The sequence below is a fragment of the Ctenopharyngodon idella genome, chromosome 20, assembly GCF_019924925.1.
Source record: "Ctenopharyngodon idella isolate HZGC_01 chromosome 20, HZGC01, whole genome shotgun sequence".
Lineage (NCBI taxonomy): Eukaryota > Metazoa > Chordata > Actinopteri > Cypriniformes > Xenocyprididae > Ctenopharyngodon > Ctenopharyngodon idella.
This window is the reverse complement of record NC_067239.1, coordinates 10,898,532-10,922,832: the sequence shown is the minus strand read 5'-3', so window position 1 is coordinate 10,922,832 and position 24,301 is coordinate 10,898,532. Positions and strand designations below refer to the sequence as shown.

The following is a 24,301-nucleotide window of genomic DNA, read 5'->3' as shown; positions in this document are numbered from 1 at the left end:
TCATGTGGAGTATCTCACGAAAATACCCTCTGGGGTCTGAGGTGGTTTTGGGGCACTGGAGATGTTTTGACATGCCCTGACATTTGTGTTTTTTACTTAACTTAAAATATTTTAATGGCTTTATATATGACTACATTATGTCCAGCACAAACTCTGCTATGGTAATATCTAAGTATCATGTCATGATAGCTTGTATTTTTGAGAAGTTATTTTTTTAGTCACTGAAATAAGGCCATAAAACGCAAACTGAACCTATTTTTACAAGACTTTTGAGAACTGGCTCTTGTAGACTAGAATTTTTACTCTAAAATGATGTGAAAATCCTCCTGAGCACTCATTCACATAAAATAATAAGACACATTTTGTGTCAGAAAGACTGTATGTGAATCATGAATCATCATGAATATTGAGTGTTTCACACCTGGGAAAACAAAGACACTCCCCTAATGGCTGGACTGTAACAAAAAAAAGAATGTGAGGAGATATTTTATTAACAACACTATATATATATATATATATATATTGGTATATTAGGTCAGAGTCATATTATTGAGCACAGAGTCACACAACTTTGTGTCATTCCTGAAACAGTTCCTGTTCAACTGGAGAAATAAGCAAACATATCTGGCATTTCCAATGTGTTTTTTAGGCTTTTTGCTATACACTGAAAGAAAAAACAGCCCCACCATGAGTAGTAAGCTTGTTTTACCATGTTTATCTCAGTCCAGTATAGTTAAACTTGTTGATGTAGGTACAGTGCTCTCAAAGAAAAATAGTTTGAAGAGACTTATATGAAAGTTTGTGTCAGCAGGACTCATCTGTGGTGCAGGCATCTGGTCACTGTAAAAAACAAAAACAAATTATATATATATATACAGTATCTCGCAGAAGTGAGTACACCTCTCACATTTTTGTAAATATTTTATTATATCTTTTCATGTGACAACACTGAAGAAATGACACTTTGCTACAATGTAAAGTAGTGAGTGTACAGCTTGTATAACAGTGTAAATTTGCTGTCCCCTCAAAATAACCCAACACACAGCCATTAATGTCTAAACCGCTGGCCACAAAAGTGAGTACACCCCTAAGTAAAAATTTCCAAATTGGGCCCAAAGTGTCAATATTTTGTGTGGCCACCATTATTTTCCAGCACTGCCTTAACCCTCTTGGGCATGGAGTTCACCAGAGCTTCACAGTTTGCCACTTGATCCTCTTCCACTCCTCCATGACGACATCACGGAGACATTACAAAAATGTGAGGGGTGTACTCACTTTTGTGAGAAACTGTATATATATACTGTAACTGTGAGCATGCTGATCGCAGAAGCAACTATATTATTAGCAATCACCAATATTACTCACTCATAACAAAACATGATTTTGTTATAGACACATGCTTTATGTATTATCATACTGTATAAAAACATTTTATAAACTAAATTACTTTATATAAATTACTATATACATTATAAACATCTGCATTTGAGCAGATATTCCTGAACACAGTACTCTGTTGCACAGCAAACATTTTTTCTTTTTAACATTCATCATGTTACAGTATAAACACTCATATTTTATATCATATGATTATATTATATTAATTATATTATATTATATTATATTATATTATATTATATTATATTATATTATATTATAGAGCATGAAAACATCCCTGTGTCAATGCACATTTACATGCATTGAAATTATGTACAGTAAGTTGCATATCTCTATATTTCATATTTCAACGTTTCACTTGTTATCACACATTTCACTCTGGGAAAAGCCAAACTAGTAAAATCTGTACATATTAATATTTTTTTAAAAAACCAAACAAACAAAAAAAAAACCAAGGGCAACAATAGATCAACTTACTTGCTAAACGATGCCCTCTGCTGAATCAAGCCTTGCATTGTGTTCTTCTGAGGGAAATTCGAGGCTTATTCCACATTGTGTGTTTGTCTTCCAAACTCTATGAAAACTTGAAGAGACTGATGAAGTTGCGTTGTTTACATTGAGAATAGGGGCGTTTACAGGATCACATGGATGATTAAGGTATGAATAGCGGTGGGAGTGGGACATTAAAAATAATTAGTTCAGACAGAGAAGAATGAACCTACATAACGAGAGAACATTTGTTTTGACTTGACTTATATAATTTAAAATAAGACATTCTAAGCTTTCTAGAGACGTGTTTCTCATGTATATGTGACAAATATTCGCTGAGTTTTGGATCGTTTTTGAAACACATTTTTATCCACAGAGAAATCCACAGAGATTTAGACAGCAGACAGCACACCTTGTTTATTTCCTTTATTTTATAAAAGCACATCATTTTGCTGTTATTATGAGTGCACACAAATAAAAGTAGACATTCTGTAGTTTCAATTGATGTATTACTTTTATCTGTATGACAAAAAATGACTTTTTTAAGTCGATTTTGCTGCTATGTGAAGAAAATCAGCGCGTTTGCCAACCCCAGAGTTTTAAGTGAACGTTATAAACAGCTTGGTGAAAAAAATGGTTGTGGCTAGAAGGGATACAGCTATGGCAGGAAGTGACGCAAAATCCCGCCATAAAATAACAATAAATTTAATTTGCTACTTATCAAATTGTGTTTTATTAACATCTACACCTACCCCAACCCTAAACCTACCCTTACAATAATGCAATTACAGTCATTCATTTTTGTTCAGAGTGACAAAAGTGATGCAATATTGATGTGCACATGCCCAGTAGGACAATCTGGCCATAGATGTATCCCTTCTAGCCCCAACCGTGAAAATGAATATGTGTCAGTATATTAGATCTAAGTTCGGTTTTAAAGTGACAGCAGCCTAAAATACCTGTCTGTGTCATTAATGTTAATCAAATAACAAAAGATGTTAAATAAATGTATACATGTTAAATAAACCTACTGTACTTGAAATACATAGTTTATGTAATTTGTATCTTTATTGTATTTGTCCTATTGTTTGTAATTTGCTTCTTTGTTCTTTTTTATATAATAAAATTAAAATAACTGTCTAATATATATTGTTATCATGAAATAAAAATTCTCATATCATGAAATAATCCATCCTGTATTCCACAATGACAAATCTGGTCACCCTATCCATATTGTATGTCTCAGCATCTACCCAAAAACACGCAAAAAAGTATGTTTTTGTACCTTAAATGTTACGTACAAATACCTATGTATAAACAATGAAACCAAGCTGTAAAAAACAAATGTTTTCAAAATTTTCCATAATTTTATGGAAATACTTTTGTACACGGTAAATCTGATAAGACATCAGATTCTACTGCAAAAAGGCGACCACTGTAGCTCAGCCTCACAATGAAACATGTACCTATTTCAAAAGTAATTTCAGTGAAAGAGGATTTATTAACCAGTGACACTGATATATGATTTATTTGAGTGTGGTTAACTGGAATTTATATATGGACTTTATATAATTGACTTACATATGAGTAAGCATTCTCAGGTTGTAGAAGGAATGCCTTTCTAACCTGCTCAGAGAGACATCCACGGACAGATATCTGAAGAAAGAAGGGAGAAAATGCTGGTAAAATCCAGAGTTTTATAATCATACTAGGTTTTTTCAAGCTAAAATCCCTCAGCAGAGAGAGAGAGAGAGAGAGAGAGAGAGAGAGAGAGAGAGAGAGAACTCCTTTGAATCTTAATAATGAAATCAACCCATGTTTTTAGTCTTGGCTAGTGCACTCTCCATCATGTATTCATGTAGGGAAGAACAAGAGTAAATGTAGCACATTAAATTTCTTCAAACACAAACATTCTAGGGCAGTGGATCGCGATCGACTGGTAGATCTTTATCACTGTTCCAGTAGCTCCCAAAAATAACAGAAATATGAGTACAAAAATACATTACATTTCTCCAGTCTTTGTACTGTATTCTTGTATTTATTTTTCTGTTATTTTCAGGAGCTACTGGGACAGTGATAAAGGTAAATAGCCCACATCATGCCTGAGTCTGTAAACGGCCATTAACAGAGGCCAGAGATGCTGAAGACGGACGCAAAGAGGAGAAAATTCTGTAGCAGGCAGAGCAGCTCACTGTTCACAATGCTCGAAATATAGGAAGAAAATATAAATATTGAATTGGGGGTGAGGGGTTATATGAATGTATCTCTGAAGGGAATTTACTGTCTTCAGAAAAGTTTTTATGGCAACGGCATTTCATTTTCCTCTTACCTCTGAATAAAGTAGCTATTTATAAGCGCAGTGCTGCTTTGTTTAAAGCGGTAACAAAGGAAACGCTGTATTACTGCTCTTCCATAAGCGCCACCTGCTGTCAGAGTGTCAGAGAGTGAATTTGTGTAATGTCTAGTTTTGGGTTTTGTTCATGTTCTTGTTTTCATGTTCATGTTTTCATGTCTTTTATTTTGTAGTTTGTTTCATGTTGCTTGCTTGTGTCATGCTTCCCTTGCTCCTCATGTTCTCCCTTAGTCTATGTGTCATGTTCTCATTGGTTGTTTATGGTCATGTGTTTCTGAGTTCTGTTCTGTCATTGGTTCCCTTGTTCCTGTGTCACTTCCCCATTGGTTGTCTTAGTCATGTGTTCTCTAAGTTCTTGTATTTAAAGCCATTGTCTTCACCATGTTGTTTTGTTGTGTATTGTTATTGTTAATGTAACCCTGCTGTCGGTGAGTATTCAAGTCAAGTCTGTTCATAGTCAAGTCTGTTCATAGTCAAGTCTGTTCATAGTCAAGTCTGTTCATAGTCAAGTCTGCTTATGTTCAGTTCAAGTTGGTTGCTTTCTTTGGTTTGTTCACTTTGGATAATTCAATAAACTGCACTTGGGTTCATCAAGCTCACCTTCAGTTTGGACTGGATCGTTACAATTTGCGTCACATTCCGCCTGTCTACTGTTTTTGTTTCATGATTTTTTTTTTTGTGTGTAGCATATAATTTCACAAAGATAAAGTCAGACCATTCTGTTTTTTCTTTAAATCTTGAAATTAAATCTAATTCAAATAAAAAAAAACAACTGCTTATGCAATGTGTGTAGCATCTTTGTTTGGATCAGGATTAAAATGCAGTGGTTACCTCTAATTTGAAATTGCTAGATATTTTTGTTTAAGGCCAATTTGCTTGTTATAGAACAAATAAACTAATATATATATATATATATATATATATAATAATCTGCAACCAGTATCGGAATCTGCCCATTTGCTTGTAAAAAATAAATATATCAGAATCTGAATTGCCCATGAAAAAATACTGAATACAATCTGGGCTGTTTTTTTCTATCAATTCTTCAAGGTAGATCTTGTCTTTCATAAAGGTCGAGGTCAGGGATCAAAAGGTCGAGGTTTGGGCTTAAAAAGGTTGGTGACCACTGTTCTAGGGTGTCAAGACACTTAGCATATGCACAGTAGAGAAGAGAAGTAAAAGAATTGTAATCAAATAACTTTCTGAGAATTTTTTACAAATGGGGGCAATTATAACTTCTGTATGACTTCCTCAATTAAGTTAAATATTAGGATCAAGTGTTTCTCAATGTAAAAAATTAAAAAAGTTATTTATGTTGCCACATATGTTTCTTCAATTGAAGTATGGCAGCTAAAAGTTGTTTGAATTATGAAGGAATATTTAAAAAGAAAAAGAAAAAAGAAAAGAAAATACAATTAATGCAGAATTCTCCTTTACTTTCCTTAGTTTGAGTATTATTTTAATCCAGCTCTTTACCAAAAAAAACTTTAGTTGAATGTTGAGGAATAAGTAATCACAACCCTAATATAGGAGTAGTTGCTAATGCCTGTTTAGACAATAAAGGTAAAAGCAATGAGCAAAAATCAAGTGCTGATGAATGGCATTTCAGTCTACACTACCACCAAACACCCATTATTTTTTGTAGCATCGCATCCTGATGCTCGCTCTCAGTGGCCACTTACACACTGCAGTGTTTTCGGAATGACAATCCTTTAAATTATTATTCTGTGTATGTACGGGATATAGGAGTCACTCTTGAAATTGCATTTATGCCATGTAGTATTCATATATAACATTTAATTTTGCAGATAATGGAAATGTTTAGGTACCATCAGGTTTATTAATTCTGCAAACACTAAAATCTATTCACTTACAAACAGCAAGATTTTAGTGTAGTATTTTTTTTAAATAAATACTCTAATGTCAAATGGCTTTGTCTCTAAAAAAAAAAAAAGTACTTACATTCTTGAGATATTGACCATATTTGCAAAGGCATCTTGGGGAACTGTCGTCAAGCTTGTCTCGTAGAGACTTCTAGAAATGAAAAGATAATTACAAATACATATAGATTTGTCTGATAATTACAACTTATATTTACATTTACATACAATTATATAACAATCATACATACATTTTATAATAATCCACTTGTTAAGATGTAACGAATATTGTTTTTTTTTGTCACCACTCTGTTTCAAATGAGAATAAAGCTGTTATGAGCACTATTTATTTTTTAGCACACATTCAAGTTATAGCTCTTAAAAACACGGTGCACACTAGTCTCTGGGTTCACGGCATCCCAGACACCAATATTTTTTGTCCAATCTGTAGTCACATTTTCAAAACTCTAAAGCACAACATTCGTCTTTTGTGGCCATACCATTAACACAATTCATGTCGTTTACACACAAAATGCAGTCATTTAACACGTTTCTAAAATGCTTAAATTTTCTTTTCATATAAGCTTACCCCATACCAAAATCATGGATCTTTCTGATCTTATTTACAAATGCTTAAACACAGCAAGTCAGAAATGAAGACAGAATGTTCCAATCATTAAATATAGTATAAAACCTATACTTCTGCAACAACAGCAGCTCAGAGTATTGAAAAAAATAAATAAAACAAATACTGAAACAATTGATAAGAATTTTTAATTAGCAGATCACTGAAATATTGAGAAATAGCAGATTCCAATCTTAGTTGGAGGCATAGTCAAGTGTTGAAGTTCTTTTCATTACATGGACATAGAGTAAAATAGGACAGTTTGAATTGGATTTGTTCAGTGTGCATGCAGAACAACACAGAGAAGCAGAGAGAAAAAAAAAAGTCTGGGTGAGGGAGAGGAATAGATGAAGGAGCAGAGGAGTAGTTGGATCAGGACAAGGGAGAATAAGAGGTATATGGGAGAGAAGAATATGTGTTGGATTGTACATCTTTATGGTTTCCCCCTTACACATGTGGAACCTATGAAAGCTTATTTCTGCCATGCATAGAATATAAAAAAGGTAGTTGTGTCACAATTGCAAGAAAAAAAAGAAAGAATTGTGAGATAAAAAGTCACAATTACCTTTTATGCCTTTTTATTCTGTGATGGAAAAAAAGCTTCCATAATAACCAAAGGCCATGTATGTTGGATTTGTTGTTGATCAATGGCAGCAATTTCATGTTTTCATTTCAGTAAAAGCTTCATACTACAACAATTCCACTACCACTGTTCCATATTTGCAAAATATGTGGTCTGCACAGGGTACTGACTACCAAGGGGACACCATCCCATCTTCTATGGGGGCACCATCAACACCACACATCCACCCCCAGAAAGACATTTCAACCAAGGGGGCAACTGAAGTTCTGCATAGGGGACTCATTTGAACAGTGGCTGCCCTGAGCAATTCTGTTACTTTCTTCTTCTTCCTTTTTTTTTTTTTTTTTTTTCTACTGCACATTCTATAAAGTAATGACTCATTCACTTTTAGATAATATGTTGCCAAGAATGCACACATTCAACACTCAACCAAAAATGTAGAATGGCTTACATGTAAGCATTCTACTTTTACTGCAGTAAAAGGAAACTGAATTTTAAAAACAATGGATTTCATATTTTTTGCAGGTAGAACTGAAACATGACAAGTAATGCAGTTTTCATAATTCCATCAACTGTTAGTATTTTGACAGTCATTGTGCTGATTGACTACATGTTCATGTTGGATAGAAAACTAGTGCTAGTGTTTTGACAGAACGACTCGATTTTGAATCAAGTTTGCTGTTTTGATAAAGTTAGTATATGTTGAAAAAAGTTTTTTTAGCATTTTGAAATGAAGAGTTTGTATTTATTTAACAAAATATGATTTTGGGCAGAAAATTAACTATTTGGCTAATTGTATGATGTATGTACGTTGCTGTGTTAAGAGTTTAGAAAAAGTACTTTAAGTATTGGTAAACGCTTGTTAGCAATTGTAAAAAACTGTAAACCTATTATTTACTGAAAATCTTTTCTTCCATCATAGCTCTCATATCTCATATCACATCACAATATTTTTGAATATAAAGTGCAAGTAAGATATGAAATATATGGGAGAGGAAGATCATCAGTAAATTTAACTTAAATTTTGGTGTGATTTTGACGGAAAGCTATTATATGGTTTCAGAAGTGCATGAGTCGTATGGGTTTAAATTGCCACTGGAGTTTTACCAGACTGTCCTCCAAAAAAAGAACCTTATTACGACCTATATTTACATTTTAAAGTCATGCGCCCTCTAGCTGGCGTAAAAATAATGACAATGTCATGTTACGTCTGTTGTCATGAAATGATGTATGACCGTTGTTACCAATCAAAATGCGTGTTCATTTAAATGCAATGTGTGGACTTTTTACACCATTTGTCCTATTTCCATTTAGCAAAACTCATTTTTTTATTAACGACTACACGTGATGACAACACATGACATTCTATTTGGAGCTGTTCACTTTCTGTGGCAACACTATCACTGCCTAAATGTACCTGCAGTGGTCAGGAGGTACAGCGGTCATGTTGTACAAGTCCTCTCAGAAAATTTCTATCTCACAAGCTGTAATTACGAGCTCTATGGGAACATGAAAGCTTTTTACAAGTTGAAATCTCGTAATTAGGTAATTATAACATGGCGTAAACACACCTAAAGGCCTGCGATATTTTCCAGTGCAGATATAACTACACTCGGATGTATGTCTGCAAGACTTCCATTCTGGAAAAAAAAAAAAAAAAAAAAACCTCTGGATAAAGTCTGGATAGAGCTTCACAGAGGTCTTGAGGCAATTAAATTGTGATTCAGGTTACTGCCTGTTTTCTCCTTGAGTGAATGGAGCAGGTCTTGTAAGTGGTAAGTCTAAACAAAATTGTGTGGATTTAATCATGGCCAAATCAAGCAAATATCTCACCTGTTGTTGCTATAGACAGGAAAATGCTGTCTCTTTAACTTGTTTATGCAGACTACAGCTACAACTCTAAATGGCATAGAAAACATAATTAATCATGTTGTCGAGTTATTGTTGTTTATAAAAGTATATAAAGAAACTGCTATATGGTATGATGTGCCCTTGTCAAAAATGGGCACTCATGGGTGTTTAAACAATAGGCTAATTCACAGCCCAAAGCTGGAACAGGTAGATAAAGGAAAAAGGAGAAAAGACCACCCTGACAAAATAAACAGACTCTATGACAGTGAACAGACCGTTACTTTACACCGCACTCCTGGTTGGCTCACCTCAACCTCAATCCAAATGATTGCACCACATTACAGTGGACATGCATGTGCCAATCCTAGGCTTTAAGAAAAGCACTCCCTCAATTTGCCTTTCAAGGAGCAAAACCTTAAAAGCAAACTAAGAAAATGAGTTGGTTTGGAGGCAAGTAAACCAACACAGTTGATGAAGCTAGTATAAGAAGGCTGGTTTTTAAAAAAAAATCCAGAACTGATTTTCACAACTTTCGGATTTATTTGCAGCTCCTGCATGTGCATTCTTATGTAATACCATATCAATGTATCCTGTAACCTGGAACACCAAACAATGTATCCTGTTGTGACCCACAACACTACTGAATCTACAGCATGAAACAAACATTCTGACTCCCAAAAAAATGAATCCTTGAAACCTTTAACCAATGAATAAAATACATACACCGACTAATACAGTCAGATTCTCGAACAAATGACTATTATGAGCTGGTTCTTCAAGTGAATCAAACATACAGGGGCTGGACAATGAAATGAAATGCCTGATTTTAGACCACAATAATTATTAGTATGGTGTAGGGCCTCCTTTTGCTGCCAATACAGCATCAATTTGTCTTGTTGGGAATGACAGATACAAGTCCTTCACAGTGGCCAGAGGGAATCTGAGCCATTCCTTTTCCAGAACAGTGGACAGGTGGAGGAAAACGTTTTCTGACTTGATCTGGTGATTGTGCAGGCCATGGGAGATGTTCAACTTCACTTTCATGTTCATCAAACCACTCTGTCGCAAGTCTTGCTGTGTGTACTGGTGCATTATCATTCTAAAACATGGTACCCCCTTCGGGGTACAATGTTTGAACCATTAGGAGAACATGGTCTTCCAGAAAGGTTCGGTAGTCCTTGGCAACCATCATTGATCCACCCCTGGGCACCCCTGTGCCTCTTTGGGGCTTCTCCACACCGGAACACACCGAAAGACAGTGAAGGTGGACTCATCAGAGAACAATACCTGTATAACATAGTCCACAGCCCAAGATTTATACCGTTGGCACCAATGAAACCAACATTTGGCATTGGCATGAGTGACCAAAGGTTTGGCTATAGCAGCCCGACCATGAATATTGACTCTGTGGAGCTCCCGACTTTTGGTGGAAACAGGAGAGTCGAGGTACGCATTTAATTCTGCAGTGAGTTGGGCAGCTGTGGTTTTATTTTTTTTTGATACAATACAGGTTAGTATCTGGGTATCCCCTGCAGACACCTATATCTTGCATCGACAGTTACTACTGTTGAATGTGGTTCGACCTACGTGGTGGTATGCCGACATTATCCTGGATACCATAGCTCTCGATACACCACAAAGACTTGCTGTCCTGGTCACAGATTAGCCTGCAAGATGCACACCAACAATTTGTCCTCTTTTGAACTCAATATGTGTCCCATTATGTTCTGTGGATTGCAATATTTTATGTACAGCTGTGCTATTGCTTTACTGATTCAACCTTCACACTCTGCTCTTGATGGAATGTAAAATCAGTGAAGATTGGCCACCAGGCCATGCATATAGGCGCAAAACCTCTAATACTATATTGGCTAGTATTTCAGTTTCATTGTTCATTTTCATCCATTCATCCATCCATCCATCTATCTATCTATCTATCTATCTATCTATCTAGTCAAGTCATATTTATATAGCACTTTATACAGATTGTTTCAAAGCGGCTTCACTGTAATAACAGGAAAATAACAGTGTCAATGTTGCAAAGTTCATCAATTATGAAATTACTTCAATTTCAGCTATAAAGCAGCTCTACAGAAGACAACAGTGTCATTATCCAACTCAGTTACATCTCATTCAGTTCTGTTATCATCCAATAGTGTCAGAACAGTGATATTAATAATATTTTCTGAATAATTATTGTCTTTTAAGCCCCAACCAAGCAAACCAAAGGTGACAGGGACAAGCAACCAAAACTCCATCAGGAGATACTGGTCCCATCTGGTTTACTTTGGGCTGCAATGCATTCAAAGTTTTATTTATCTGTCCATCTCCTGTCCAGCGAGCACTCTGAGGAGGAAGGAATGTTGCGCTCCGAATTGGGGCGGCAGCCTCAATTGGCGCACTGATTTGGCGGTAATTACATGTGATGGTGCCTGACGAGGCGAGATGGAGGAAAAATAGATCGTGAAATCGAGACTGGACAGACGAGCCATGGAGGAATGTTCCTGGATGGCTAAACAAACCCGCGGAGTGTGTGGATTAGAGCATGGCATGAGGCACTAGTTAAAAGAACAGAAGAGGTCATCAATGTCCTCCTAAACAGTGAAAAACGTCTGCAATAATTTCCTACCATGAAGCACATAATGGAGTGAGAAAGATGCTTTGTGTCAAGCTAAGAATGGCTTATTTACAGCTGTCTACGATCTGGATAGGAGCAAGTATTGTTAAAAAAGAAAAAAAAAGAAAAAAAAAGACTGCATTTACCATAAAGGGTGTTCTTAGGCAGAACGTGGCTAAAAAGACCCTTACAAAGACTTTTATAGCAGCCAATTAAAATAATTTAAAATAATCTTATCTTTTGGATAATCTTATCTTTTGGAAAACTTTTGGATTGTGTCCATCAGATTCCAAATGAAAGAAATTCATTTAATTCACTGAATTATCAAAAAATAGGCACTAGTACTACCACATGTTTTTTAAATATACATTTTGGTAAAGCAAGAATAACTATTGTGATATTAAATGTTATCATGTTATACAGTTTTCTCAGTCGCTTTGGTACATTTCTCGAATCATCCTTAACATTTGCAAACCATTAAGTACATTTTGCTAAACAATTTTGATTGAAAACGCACAAGGCTTTTTCTGTATGACAAATATTACAGTTTTTCTCAGTAGCTTTGGTACATTTCTCAGAACACAACTGAAATTCTCAAAACTACTTGTTCAACCTCCACATCATCTAGTCATTTGTGCACATCATAAAAGCAATTCCTCATTCTTTTGAACAAGTTGCAAATGCTTTGGTACATTCATGCAATTGATTAATTTTCATGATTGTCTGCAATTGCAGTTGTCTGCTGTTTCCTACACTATCAGTGGCTTATGTCATGTTGCTCAAAATGTATTATATTGGTTCTCTGTTGAATAGTCTTACCCCTCAAAAAATCTAGTTCATTGCATAAGTCATTAAATAAACTAGTTGTCATAATGGGTCAAGTATATTTTCTATATATTTCTATTAGACTTTTTTTTTTGTAAATGTGTCTTGAAATGATTTATTGTGCAGGTGAATCTTGAATTTCACTAATGAAGAGGAATGTAAAGCATTAGATCAACCAATGATTAACCAGTTCTCTATAATAGCTCAGAGATGCATGTCATGCAGGAAAAACAGAGAAAGAGGTAGATAAGGCAAAGGACGTAGGCACATATCTGATGAAATAAGGACCACTATTGTGGACCATGTTCTCATTAATGGCCTTACAATGGCTGAGGCGGGTCAAAAAGTGCAGCCGAATGTTGGGAGAACAGCCGTGTCCTCAATCATTCAAGCATTTCATAGACAGAACAGGTATGTATTTTAACAATGTGCTCTGTAGTAAAATCTTGTATACTTACTGTAATGCAGTAAGTTCATATTACAGTAGCATTTTTACACTTACAGTAGCATATTGCACTTGCATTTTACAGCATATTGTAAATACACTTTATACAGAAACATACTATATCACACAAACACATGTATATATTTATTGTCCTGTCTTTTTCTTTTATATATCACAATGACATTGTACAGTAATTTGTTGACAGACCAACATTAAAAGCGTAACTGTGAATCCTGTTGTCTCTTGCAATCAATGTCCCATATACAGTAATGTGTCAATCTGTACTGTTAAAATTGATATATGGCATACAGAAATCTTGTGCATTTTCAATCATTGTCATCAAAATCGTAGCCATAGTTTACATCTGAAAATACTAATAGAGTACACTCACTGTTATATTGGCAACGTGGCTAAACATTTTGATCCTATGCTGGTTAACATTCAGATTGAGGTCAGCATCATCATTCAAAAGACAACGACTGGGATGTTTAAAGATCACCACATCACACATCTCTGTCAAGACTTGAAAAACCGTATCCCAAAATTTACCAATATGTTGACACTCGTAAAACGTGCATATACGTCCCCACAGTATTTGAGCAAAATAGAGTGAGCAAGTGAGCAAAAAGGGGTAGGCAAGCGCTTCATTTTGTACATATGGAGTAGCAACAGGGGCGGATCTAGAAAATTATTTATAGGGTGGCAAAGGGGTGGCATGAGGTCTATGAGGGGTGGCAACACCAAAGCAAGCGCCCATGCAAAGTTTTTCGAGATTTATGGCCTGACATACACAATTGTGTTCACAAACATTGCATTACCACAAAGTCATCTATACTGTTTAAAATTAAAAATAAATAACAAGATTTCAATATCCATCATGGCACCAAGTCAAGACACTATACGAAAAACATCAGCAGATTCTAAATTTAGTCTAAGCTTGTATCACTAAAGGAGATGAGCAGTTTTATTAATATTAAACAGGCTACTTCAATGGTATAAATCACATGTTTTAGTGCAAGTTAAAGAACAACAATTTTGCAAACAATTTTTGAGTTTCTGTTATTAACAGAGGTGGGAATGTCTGTGTGTGTTCACCCAGAACACCCTATCAACTACATACTCAGGCAACACCCCAGAGTTGCATAGCAAGAGCCTAGAAACCACCCAGAATATCCTAGCAACCACCTAGCAACACTTTAGCAATAACCCAGAACATCTACAGGTGCTGGTCATATAATTAGAATATCATCAAAAAGTTGATTTATTTCACTAATTCCATTCAAAAAGTGAAACTTGTATATTATATTCATTCATTACACACAGACTGATATATTTCAAATGTTTATTTCTTTTAATTTTGATGATTATAACTGACAACTAAGGAAAATCCCAAATTCAGTATCTCAGAAAATTAGAATATTGTGAAAAGGTTCAATATTGAAGACACCTGGTGCCACACTCTAATCAGCTAATTAACTCAAAACACCTGCAAAGGCCTTTAAATGATCTCTCAGTCTAGTTCTGTAGGCTACACAATCATGGGGAAGACTGCTGACTTGACAGTTGTCCAAAAGACGACCATTGACACCTTGCACAAGGAGGGCAAGACACAAAAGGTCATTGCAAAGAGGCTGGCTGTTCACAGAGCTCTGTGTCCAAGAACATTAATAGAGAGGCGAAGGGAAAGAAAAGATGTGGTAGAAAAAAGTGTACAAGCAATAGGGATAACCGCACCCTGGAGAGGATTGTGAAACAAAACCCATTCAAAAATGTGGGGGAGCTTCACAAAGAGTGGACTGCAGCTGGAGTCAGTGCTTCAAGAACCACTACGCACAGACGTATGCAAGACATGGGTTTCAGCTGTCGCATTCCTTGTGTCAAGCCACTCTTGAACAACAGACAGCGTCAGAAGCGTCTCGCCTGGGCTAAAGACAAAAAGGACTGGACTGCTGCTGAGTGGTCCAAAGTTATGTTCTCTGATGAAAGTAAATTTAGCATTTCCTTTGGAAATCAGGGTCCCAGAGTCTAGAGGAAGAGAGGAGAGGCACACAATCCACGTTGCTTGAGGTCCAGTGTAAAGTTTCCACAGTCAGTGATGGTTTGGGGTGCCATGTCATCTGCTGGTGTTGGTCCACTGTGTTTTCTGAGGTCCAAGGTCAACGCAGCCGTATACCAGGAAGTTTTAGAGCACTTCATGCTTCCTGCTGCTGACCAACTTTATGGAGATGCAGATTTCATTTTCCAACAGGACTTGGCACCTGCACACAGTGCCAAAGCTACCAGTACCAGGTTTAAGGACCATGGTATCCCAGTTCTTAATTGGCCAGCAAACTCGCCTGACCTTAACCTCATAGAAAATCTATGGGGTATTGTGAAGAGGAAGATGCGATATGCCAGACCCAACAATGCAGAAGAGCTGAAGGCCACTATCAGAGCAACCTGGGCTCTTATAACACCTGAGCAGTGCCACAGACTGATCGAATCCATGCCACGCCGCATTGCTGCAGTAATTCAGGCAAAAGGAGCCCCAACTAAGTATTGAGTGCTGTACATGCTCATACTTTTCATGTTTATACTTTTCAGTTGGCCAAGATTTCTAAAAATCATTTCTTTGTATTGGTCTTAAGTAATATTCTAATTTTCTGAGATACTGAATTTGGGATTTTCCTTAGTTGTCAGTTATAATCATCAAAATTAAAAGAAATAAACATTTGAAATATATCAGTCTGTGTGTAATGAATGAATATAATATACAAGTTTCACTTTTTGAATGGAATTAGTGAAATAAATCAACTTTTTGATGATATTCTAATTATATGACCAGCACCTGTATGTTCTGGCCTAACTGACCAAAGTTTTTACATTTTTACTTTAAGTTGGCTTTATGACAAGCCAGCATAAATTTGTCTTTCAAACTTTTCAGTCTTATTGTTTTTCTTGATTGCTAATGCACAATTCATGAAACAATTCAACATTTTCTCACAACTATAAACACAATCTCAAAACTATACACCAATTTGTACAAACCTCAAACTTCCAGGTCAAAATAAAATGTTCTAGTCAAAACCTTATTCATGTCTGACAAAATCAAACTTTGGCATCAGATGACACAAAACATAACAAATACACAGACTACTGCACTGCCCAGTGAACACTAGTCAGATCAATTCATATAACACTGTAACAAAAACCTTATCTTATTGGGATTCAGGAATTTGCAGCTCAATGTCTACTACACTATACAAAAATAAATGTACAGATGCAGATACAGTAAAATACAGCAACGACCTTTTGGAGGGAATTTTTTTTTTTTCATTTTACTATTGTAAAGTGATCTTGCAGTAGATGAAAAGTATAAGAAACATATGTATGAACTTATGAACGTATGAACCACAATACAGTAAATTCAGCATTCTCTGCACATTTGGCCAAATTTCATTACAGTAGCTATATACAGTACTATAGCAGTGTATTGGTCTTCTGACACAAGACTATATCTCTAGGCAGTCATTTCTCAGTTCTGCAAAAATACAGTAGGTTACACATAACAAATGGCTACAAAGAAAGTTGACAAGTTTGAGGGTGTACAACGTGCTACAGTTTACTGTACATAGAATAGTGAAATTTCCCTCATCTAAAGCTACTAGTAGGCCTACTGTGTAAGTTTAAAAGCCCAGTAAATTATTCTTTCAGCTCTCTCTCAGATTTTGACTGGTGTGTCATCAGTTTTGCTACTAACGTTGTCATTGTTAAACATTTTGAAAATGTGTCTGTTTTGAGAACTGATGGTTTGGGAAACTGGGCCCGGCCAACTGAATCACTTATAATGTGTTAATAATCAAGAAAAGCTAAAATACGTTTAGATTCTTACCTAACTCTGCTATTAGTTTCTGTGATCGGGATCTTCTTATTGATTTCATGTTATTGTTTCGTTGACAAAAAGACCTTTATCCATGATGAAAGTGGAGCGGGCGGTGAATCAGCTCACCAAAAAATTACGAAAATGAATCTCAGACATATTCGGATGGGATTACATTTCTCACAGGACTTCTGAGTTAGCCGGGAAGCAGTAATTTTCCGATTTACGAACAAATGGGGAAAAAAAATTTGTACGTGAACTTGGCTGCGCTGTGTGTTTTTGACTACCAAAGAACCAGTTCATAAGAGTCATTTGTTAATGAAGCTGACTACACTGGGCGCGCTGCGTGCAACCATCATGCACATTGAAAGACGTGTTTCTTGCCATTATTTTGAATTATGCTGTCTTTCTTAGGTCATCACATTGAAATGCCGCTGCTGAAAAGCAGTACTTGAAACACTGCTTACATTTATATTTTATTCTTTCTGTGATAATTTTTGGGTGGCAGATGGGGTGGCAAAGCTTTTTCTTAGGGTGGCAGTTGCCACCCCGTGCCACCCCGGTAGATCCGCCCCTGAGTAGCAATAATGGAGTAGCATATGGAGTAGCAATAATAATAAATGTTTCTTGAGCAGCAGCAGCAAATCAGCATATTAGAATGATTTCTGAAGGATCATGTGATACTGAAGACTGGAGTAATGATGCTGAAAAATCAGCTATGACATCACAGGAAAAAATTTCATTATAAAATGTATTTAAATAGACAAGAGTTATTTTTAAATTGTAAAAAATAGCATTTCTTAATTTTACTGTTTTTGCTGTATTTTGGATCCAATAAATGCAGCCTTGGTGAGCACAGACTTAAAAAAAAAAAAAAATCTTACAGGTCTAAAACTTTTGAACGGTAGTGTATATGATCAATATCACATGAGTAGCCGTGTGAAATGGCTGTATACCAGCACGGCTGTGATTCAGCCATAGGTAATCACAGTGTGCTGATATACAGCCACATCGTATGGCTACAAATGTGATATTGCGTTTATACAACAGTTCGACAACATGAGTGTGTAAATAAATAAGAAGTAACGAGCGTCTTTAAAACCCTCTTTTTGCAGAACTACTTCCTTCCGCCATGGATTCAAATCTCAAGTTGACAATTTGACCAAGGCTCCATTACGAAATCTAAAACATCACTTTAGAACTAGTAACAAAGGAATGTTGAGTCCCTCCATTGAAACTCATTGTATTTTGTACAGTATTTTAGAGAGAGAGAGAGAGAGAGAGAGAAATCACGAGCATTACCTGTGTCTGATATAACATTCATTCTTCAGGTTGATGTCCATAATATTATATCCATTATAAAAATCTGTTTGAATGTCTGAGGAAAGCGATCTTTGTATTGGTCCTCTTTACAGTTAAGGGATTTTTTCATAACAGCACTAAAACAACGTCCTTTGTTTACAAAGGTCCCTTTCATTTTTTTTTCTTTTTTTTTTTATTAAAGCTTTTTGACATTTACAGGGTTTAAACATAGTTGACACATCCAAGCTAATACAAATTGCCCAGGTTGTGAGGGACTCGACATGGAGGCAAGATGGAATCCAAATGCTGGAAGTTTAATAAATATCAGCAAACAAATCCAATACAAAAGGCAGAGACGTAGTCGATAAGGCAGGCAGAATAATCAGTGACAAGAAATCAGTCCAAACAGGCAACCACAGCAAAAACGATATCCAAAAGGCAAAAATCCAATAAAGCAAGCACAATGGTAAGTAACAAGAAGGCAAGGAAACAGGCAATGAAAAACACTTGGTAAGGCAGTGATAAACTGGCAATACTTCGCAAAGCAGCAGTGGAAATGTATATCTATTTATACAGGAGAGAGACAGGAAGTAACAAACGAGCAAGAGTCCATGTTAGTATTCAGGAGAGGGCTCCCTCCGGTGGCTGGATGAATGAGTACCAGCCTCATCCATTACACAGGTGGCCATTCATTTGAATTCTCTACAAAATACACATTAAAATACATTATTACTAAATACATTATTACAAGGAGAAAGAAAAAAATAAAAGAAAAAAAAAATAAAACACAATAAAGAAAAATTAAATAAATAAAATATATATATATAAAATTACATCACAAGTTGAGTTGTTATTCATTCCTTCCATGCCAGATTCCATATTCCCAGCGCTAACAGATGTCTCTCTCCAGCCCCAAGATAGATAAAGAAGGGGTCCCATACTTTATAGAATTTAAAAGGTTTGTCTTTTAATGCTGTTGAAAAAGCTTTATATGGAATAAGACCTTTGATTGTGTTAATCCACTGTGCAATTGACGGGACTTGTTCTGTTATCCAGTGTACAAGTATGCACTTGCGGGCACAGTGGAGTAAAATTTGAAGAAGGTGGGTCTCTTGGAATCTGGACGGGAGTTCCTGGCTCATGCAAAGCAAACAAGTCATTGGTCCTATTTGTAATGAGCAGCGAAAAATGTTCTCAAGTTCCTTTAGGATGCCCGTCCAGAATTGTTGTATTTTCGGGCAGCTCCAGAAACAGTGGATGAGGGTTCCTTCTAGTCTTTTACATTTATTGCAGAGGTTGGAGAGCTAATATCTTCATTAAAATTTTTGTATCCACATTAAGCAGAGAGATAGGGCGATACCATCCGCATTCCTCAGGGCATTTGCCTTTTTTTTTTTTAGAAAAACACAAATGTTGGCTTCTGTCATGGAGCCGGGAAGCTTATTAGAATCAAATGAATACTGTATCATTTCATGCAACTGGCTCGCTAACTCCATTTTACATTTCTGAAAGAATTCCACTGTAAACCCATCGGGCCCTGGTGCTTTTCCTTTGGGGAAACTATTAATACAATTCAAAATTTCACTGAGTTTAATGGGTTTGTTTAACCTCTGTCTTTGCTCCTCAGTTAATTCCCATAAATGTAAGTTTGCAAGGAAATTCATATTATCACCAGAAGAAAGGCCCGATTGGGACATGTAAAGCCTCTTATAAAATGCCCTAAAGATTTTGTTAATTGCTTTGTTATTGTAATGGCACCTGCCATCTTTATCTTTGATACTGGATATGACCTGCCCTTGAGACCGGCTCCTCAATAAGTTTGCTAGATATTTGTTAGGTTTATTAGTGAATTCGTACATTGTGATTGCCACTCTGTCTCCTTGGAAACATTACATGACCGAAGCTTAGATATAACAAAGAAAAAAGTGCGGTATTCAAAAAGACCACTGCAAGGTCAGAAAGCTTTGATATGATTCTCAGCACTCTGCTGCGGCGACAGCCTTCTATATATTAACTTTATATTGGTTCAGTCTTTGAGTCACACCATCGTTATATTCTCCTTATATTTTTCCCCTCAATCGTCTACCCCCTGCAATCGTCTACCCCCTGCAAAATGCATTTTACAGTGATGTGACATACATTTTCAATTAGGGCATAACGAAAGCTTTACAATGAGACCAAACTTGTCAGATGGCAAAGACATAAAAGGGGAGATACAGTTTATACTTGAATTTTATCGTTTAGAATAAAACTAATACAACTACAGTCATAGCTAAGCTTCTATACTAGGGATACATACGTGTACCTTGAACTCACCGACGGGTACACTTTGGCACAGTCATATTTGGAGGATAAATGTATATTCACAATCTCCATGCGTGTTTGTGAGTGTCTGTATGTGTGTGTGTATTGGGGTTGTGGCCGGTGTCTGTGACCACATGGCCCTTAGCCCCACCCGGGTGACTTTTTGAAGTCCCTGGAGCTGGTGAGAATATGTTCTGTTTTTCTTTACTGGGGTAACAAAGGTGCCAATGGGGCAATTGGTCCCGGACTTGCCGGATCCGATTCGTTATTTACACGCACAGTTCAGGAGGCTAAAAGCATTCTGAAGATTCTAAAGTTGACGGGCAGATCCGATTTTGAACAGACGCTACAACGGGGAATCCGTTTACTGTCAGGAATTTGTTGTGTCGCGTCACATCCAGTGTAGACAATATCACTGATTATAATGTGGTCTATTGTCTTTTGACACATTGCGTTGCGCCACTCGTGCCCAGTGTAGACACAGTGTAACTTTCACTTTTACGCATTAATGGACCCTTTCTCAATACCAAATACAGCATTTTATATAAAACAATATTTATTGAACAACAATATTTAAATGAACAACAATAGCCATTATAAATGACAATAGGAAATAAACACAATTGTACAATTCAAACTTACAAAAGCAGTGCTCTACAGGATGCAAGTTAAATATAGCCTTAATATTAAATTATTAAATTTAACATAGCCCAATTCAATTTGCTCAGGAACAAGTAATAGATTAATAAGACAAAAGTTTGCCCGTTTTATGTACACAAAATGAATTATTTCTCATGTGTAACCACTATAAGAGCCAGCGGCAAATCCCCAAAGCACTGGCTGAGATGAAGCTGTACATGGCGGGTACACAAGCACTGAACAGCCACTGACGACCTGGAGCTTGCATCTCCGAAAACGTCTAAACAAATTGTAAAATGGGAGCTATGATTAAATATGAGTCACATATTTCAGGTCTAAACAACTACATCTGTGCCTAAAAAACTCTTAAAACTAGACTGTGGTACAATAAGTGTAGTATTTGTAAAGAATATGGTGGATTTGCTTGGCTGCCATAACAGTTGCTTTAAGCGGAGTGATATAAATGGTGAAAAGATAGGAGTGCTGTTATCATAGAATATCGCACGGCTCTCAGCCAATCAGATTCGAGAACCAGAAAGAACTGTTGTATATATATATACAAATATATATACACACACACACACACACACACACACATACAGTACATATACATGTGTGTATTTGTATGTTGCAGTATGTACTGTATCTGTATCAAATATATGTACTGTATATGTACACTATAAGATGCAAGTGGATTACTGTAACATGAAGCATTACAGTAAGTACTGCATGTATTGCAATATAGTACACATTGTTGGATTATATATCTGTTCTGTCTATGAAACCTTTGAATGATGGCTGCACCCTTCAACCAGCCTTGGCTGTTGTATTGAGATTGTATGATTTAGAACAGGGTCCACAAAGTGGCCCTTATTTCATCAGAAATGTGTCTGTTCTTGGCCTCTTCTCTGTTTTGCCTCTCTACTCACTACACATCCTTACTACACATCCTTGTTCTTCCATCATTAAAAATTGTAACACTGTGTTGTGCTCTGTCTAAATATGCTTGCTGCACCTCTGAGCTATTACAGTTGATCTCAGTCACTTTGGTACATTTCTCGGATCATCCTTAACATTTGCAAACCAGTCAGTGTATTTCTTGATAAAATTTGTACAAACAGCACTAGACAAATGGATTGCCTGCAAAAGCAATGCTCAAAATCCTTAGTTCATCTCTCAAAAGTAAGCATTTATGTCAGTGAACATATCAGTGCCATCAGAATGACCAGTCCTTGTGTCATTGTTCACAAAAGCATTAGCCATGTTGTCAATAAAACTGTACTCTGGCAGTATTTCTTGATGTAGAATATGGCGACAGCTTTGATGACAGTGATTGAAAATGAACCAGACTGCACTTTTTCTTTATGGAAAATATTCATTTCAACAGTACAAATTTGCATATTACTGTATGTGAGATTTTGATCGCAAGAGAGGGCAGGATTCACAGTTACGCGTTTACTGTTGGTCTGACAACAAATTAGAGCGGTGTTTCCTAACCCTGTCAACTAAACTCTCAGTTGATTAACCCAAATCATTTTTCAATCTTTTTGTTTAATCTTTAATAATTATATTGTTTGTTTGATGCTAAATATAATAAAAAGAAAGACTGATTAAACTAAAAGTCTGTGCTTGCAAAGGTAATATGGCTGTATTTATGTATGTTTTTTTGTTTAGTCAATTTGCTTCCACATTGCCTGAAAGGTAAGATGTATCAAATATGTATATATCATAGAAAATGTTGTTACCAAAAAAATAAAAAAAATAAAAAAAAATAAAGTGGAATGCAGATCCACAATGTGTGAGATGAGAATAAAATAAATATAATATATTAGAATAAAATAACCTTCCTTGATATAATAGCGCTTTATAATTAGAGTTTTTCTTGATTGCTTTTGCACAATACATGAAACAATTCAGTTTTCTCACAACTATAAACACAATCTCCTAACTACACACCAAGTTGTACAAACCTCAAACTTTCACATCAAACTCAAATATTTCAGTCAAATACATATTCTGTTTGGTCAAAATCAAACTTTGGCCTTAGATGACAGATGACAAAAAATAACAAATACACAGACTACTTTCTTGCTCAATGAACATTTCATAATTTCATAATTCATACAGTTTTTTACGATTGCTTACACACTAAAATTAAACTTTTCCCACAATTAGCAAAACCTTACACTCAAGGAGCAAAACACACGGCTAGATTTGCACAACTGTAAGCACACTGTCAGCTTCACACTATTTGCAAAACATTACACACAGTGATTTGCAAAACACTAAACACACTTGTATACATCAGACACAGAAGTATATCATGATGTCACTTCCTTGCAATTCCAAAGCACTGACTGTCAAATTACCACACCTATGAGCCAATCTGTTAAACACAGCCATCAGGTGCACAAACACATGATTGCTAAATTGTAGACACACCAATCAGGTTTAAGCACTATAAAAATGCAGCAGGTAGGTTCACCTGCCTTCAACCAAAATGGAAGGAGTCAGAAGAAGAGTGAGGGTGAGAGGAGGAGTACACAGAGGAGGAGAAGGAGGTAGAGGAAGAGGCAGAGGTAGAGGAAGAGGCAGAGGCCGAGGAAGACCTGAAGCAGGAGGAGAACGTGCACAAAGAAGAAGAGGACCAAACTTATCAAATGACATTCGTGCAACACTAGTGGACCATGTTGTGAACCACGGATTGACGCTGAGGGAGGCTGGACTGAGAGTTCTGCCAAATCTTAGGACTTAGGCCCATATTCACGCAAGAACAAGAGAGAGAGATAATAAACATGGTTTTGGCCAATAATGCTATCAGGCTCAGAGAACTACAAGCAAACATTATCAGTGACCATGCCATTTTCAATAATGTCCATCAGGTCTCTCAGTCAACACTGGCACGCATCCTGAAAAGACATCAGGTTCAAATGAAACAACTTTATCGAGTGCCTTTTGAGCGGAATTCAGAGAGGGTCAAACGGCTGCGGCATGAGTATGTGGAGGTTTGTATTGTTCACTTTAGCACTGTGATTTTGCATACTCCACACATTACTTTTTTACATTGACTGTAATATACTAGATCTATCCTGGGGCGCGTTTCCCGAACAACGATGTAACTCGCTGCTGAA

At 36.3% G+C, this 24,301-nt stretch overlaps 2 protein-coding genes across 7 annotated transcripts in view; both read right to left on the bottom strand.

The window, feature by feature from the left end:
• The window catches only part of LOC127502714 (DNA polymerase zeta catalytic subunit-like), an 845,784-nt gene that overhangs the window by 739,407 nt on the left and 82,076 nt on the right, over nt 1-24,301 (bottom strand). The gene's annotated exons all lie outside the window — the stretch shown is intronic.
• Nucleotides 1-24,301, bottom strand: part of tshr (thyroid stimulating hormone receptor) — a 68,408-nt gene that overhangs the window by 25,716 nt on the left and 18,391 nt on the right. For 3 of the 6 annotated variants that reach the window (XM_051876004.1, XM_051876006.1, XM_051876008.1), the window contains exons 2-3: nt 6,203-6,274; nt 3,469-3,543 (exon numbers count right to left, since the gene is read on the bottom strand). In XM_051876004.1, coding sequence (XP_051731964.1) covers nt 3,469-3,543; nt 6,203-6,274 — 147 coding nt within the window. Of the gene's footprint in view, nt 1-3,468; nt 3,544-6,202; nt 6,275-18,227; nt 19,225-24,301 lie in introns of those variants that run through there. The other 3 variants (XM_051876009.1, XM_051876010.1, XM_051876007.1) reach the window with 3 other exon arrangements.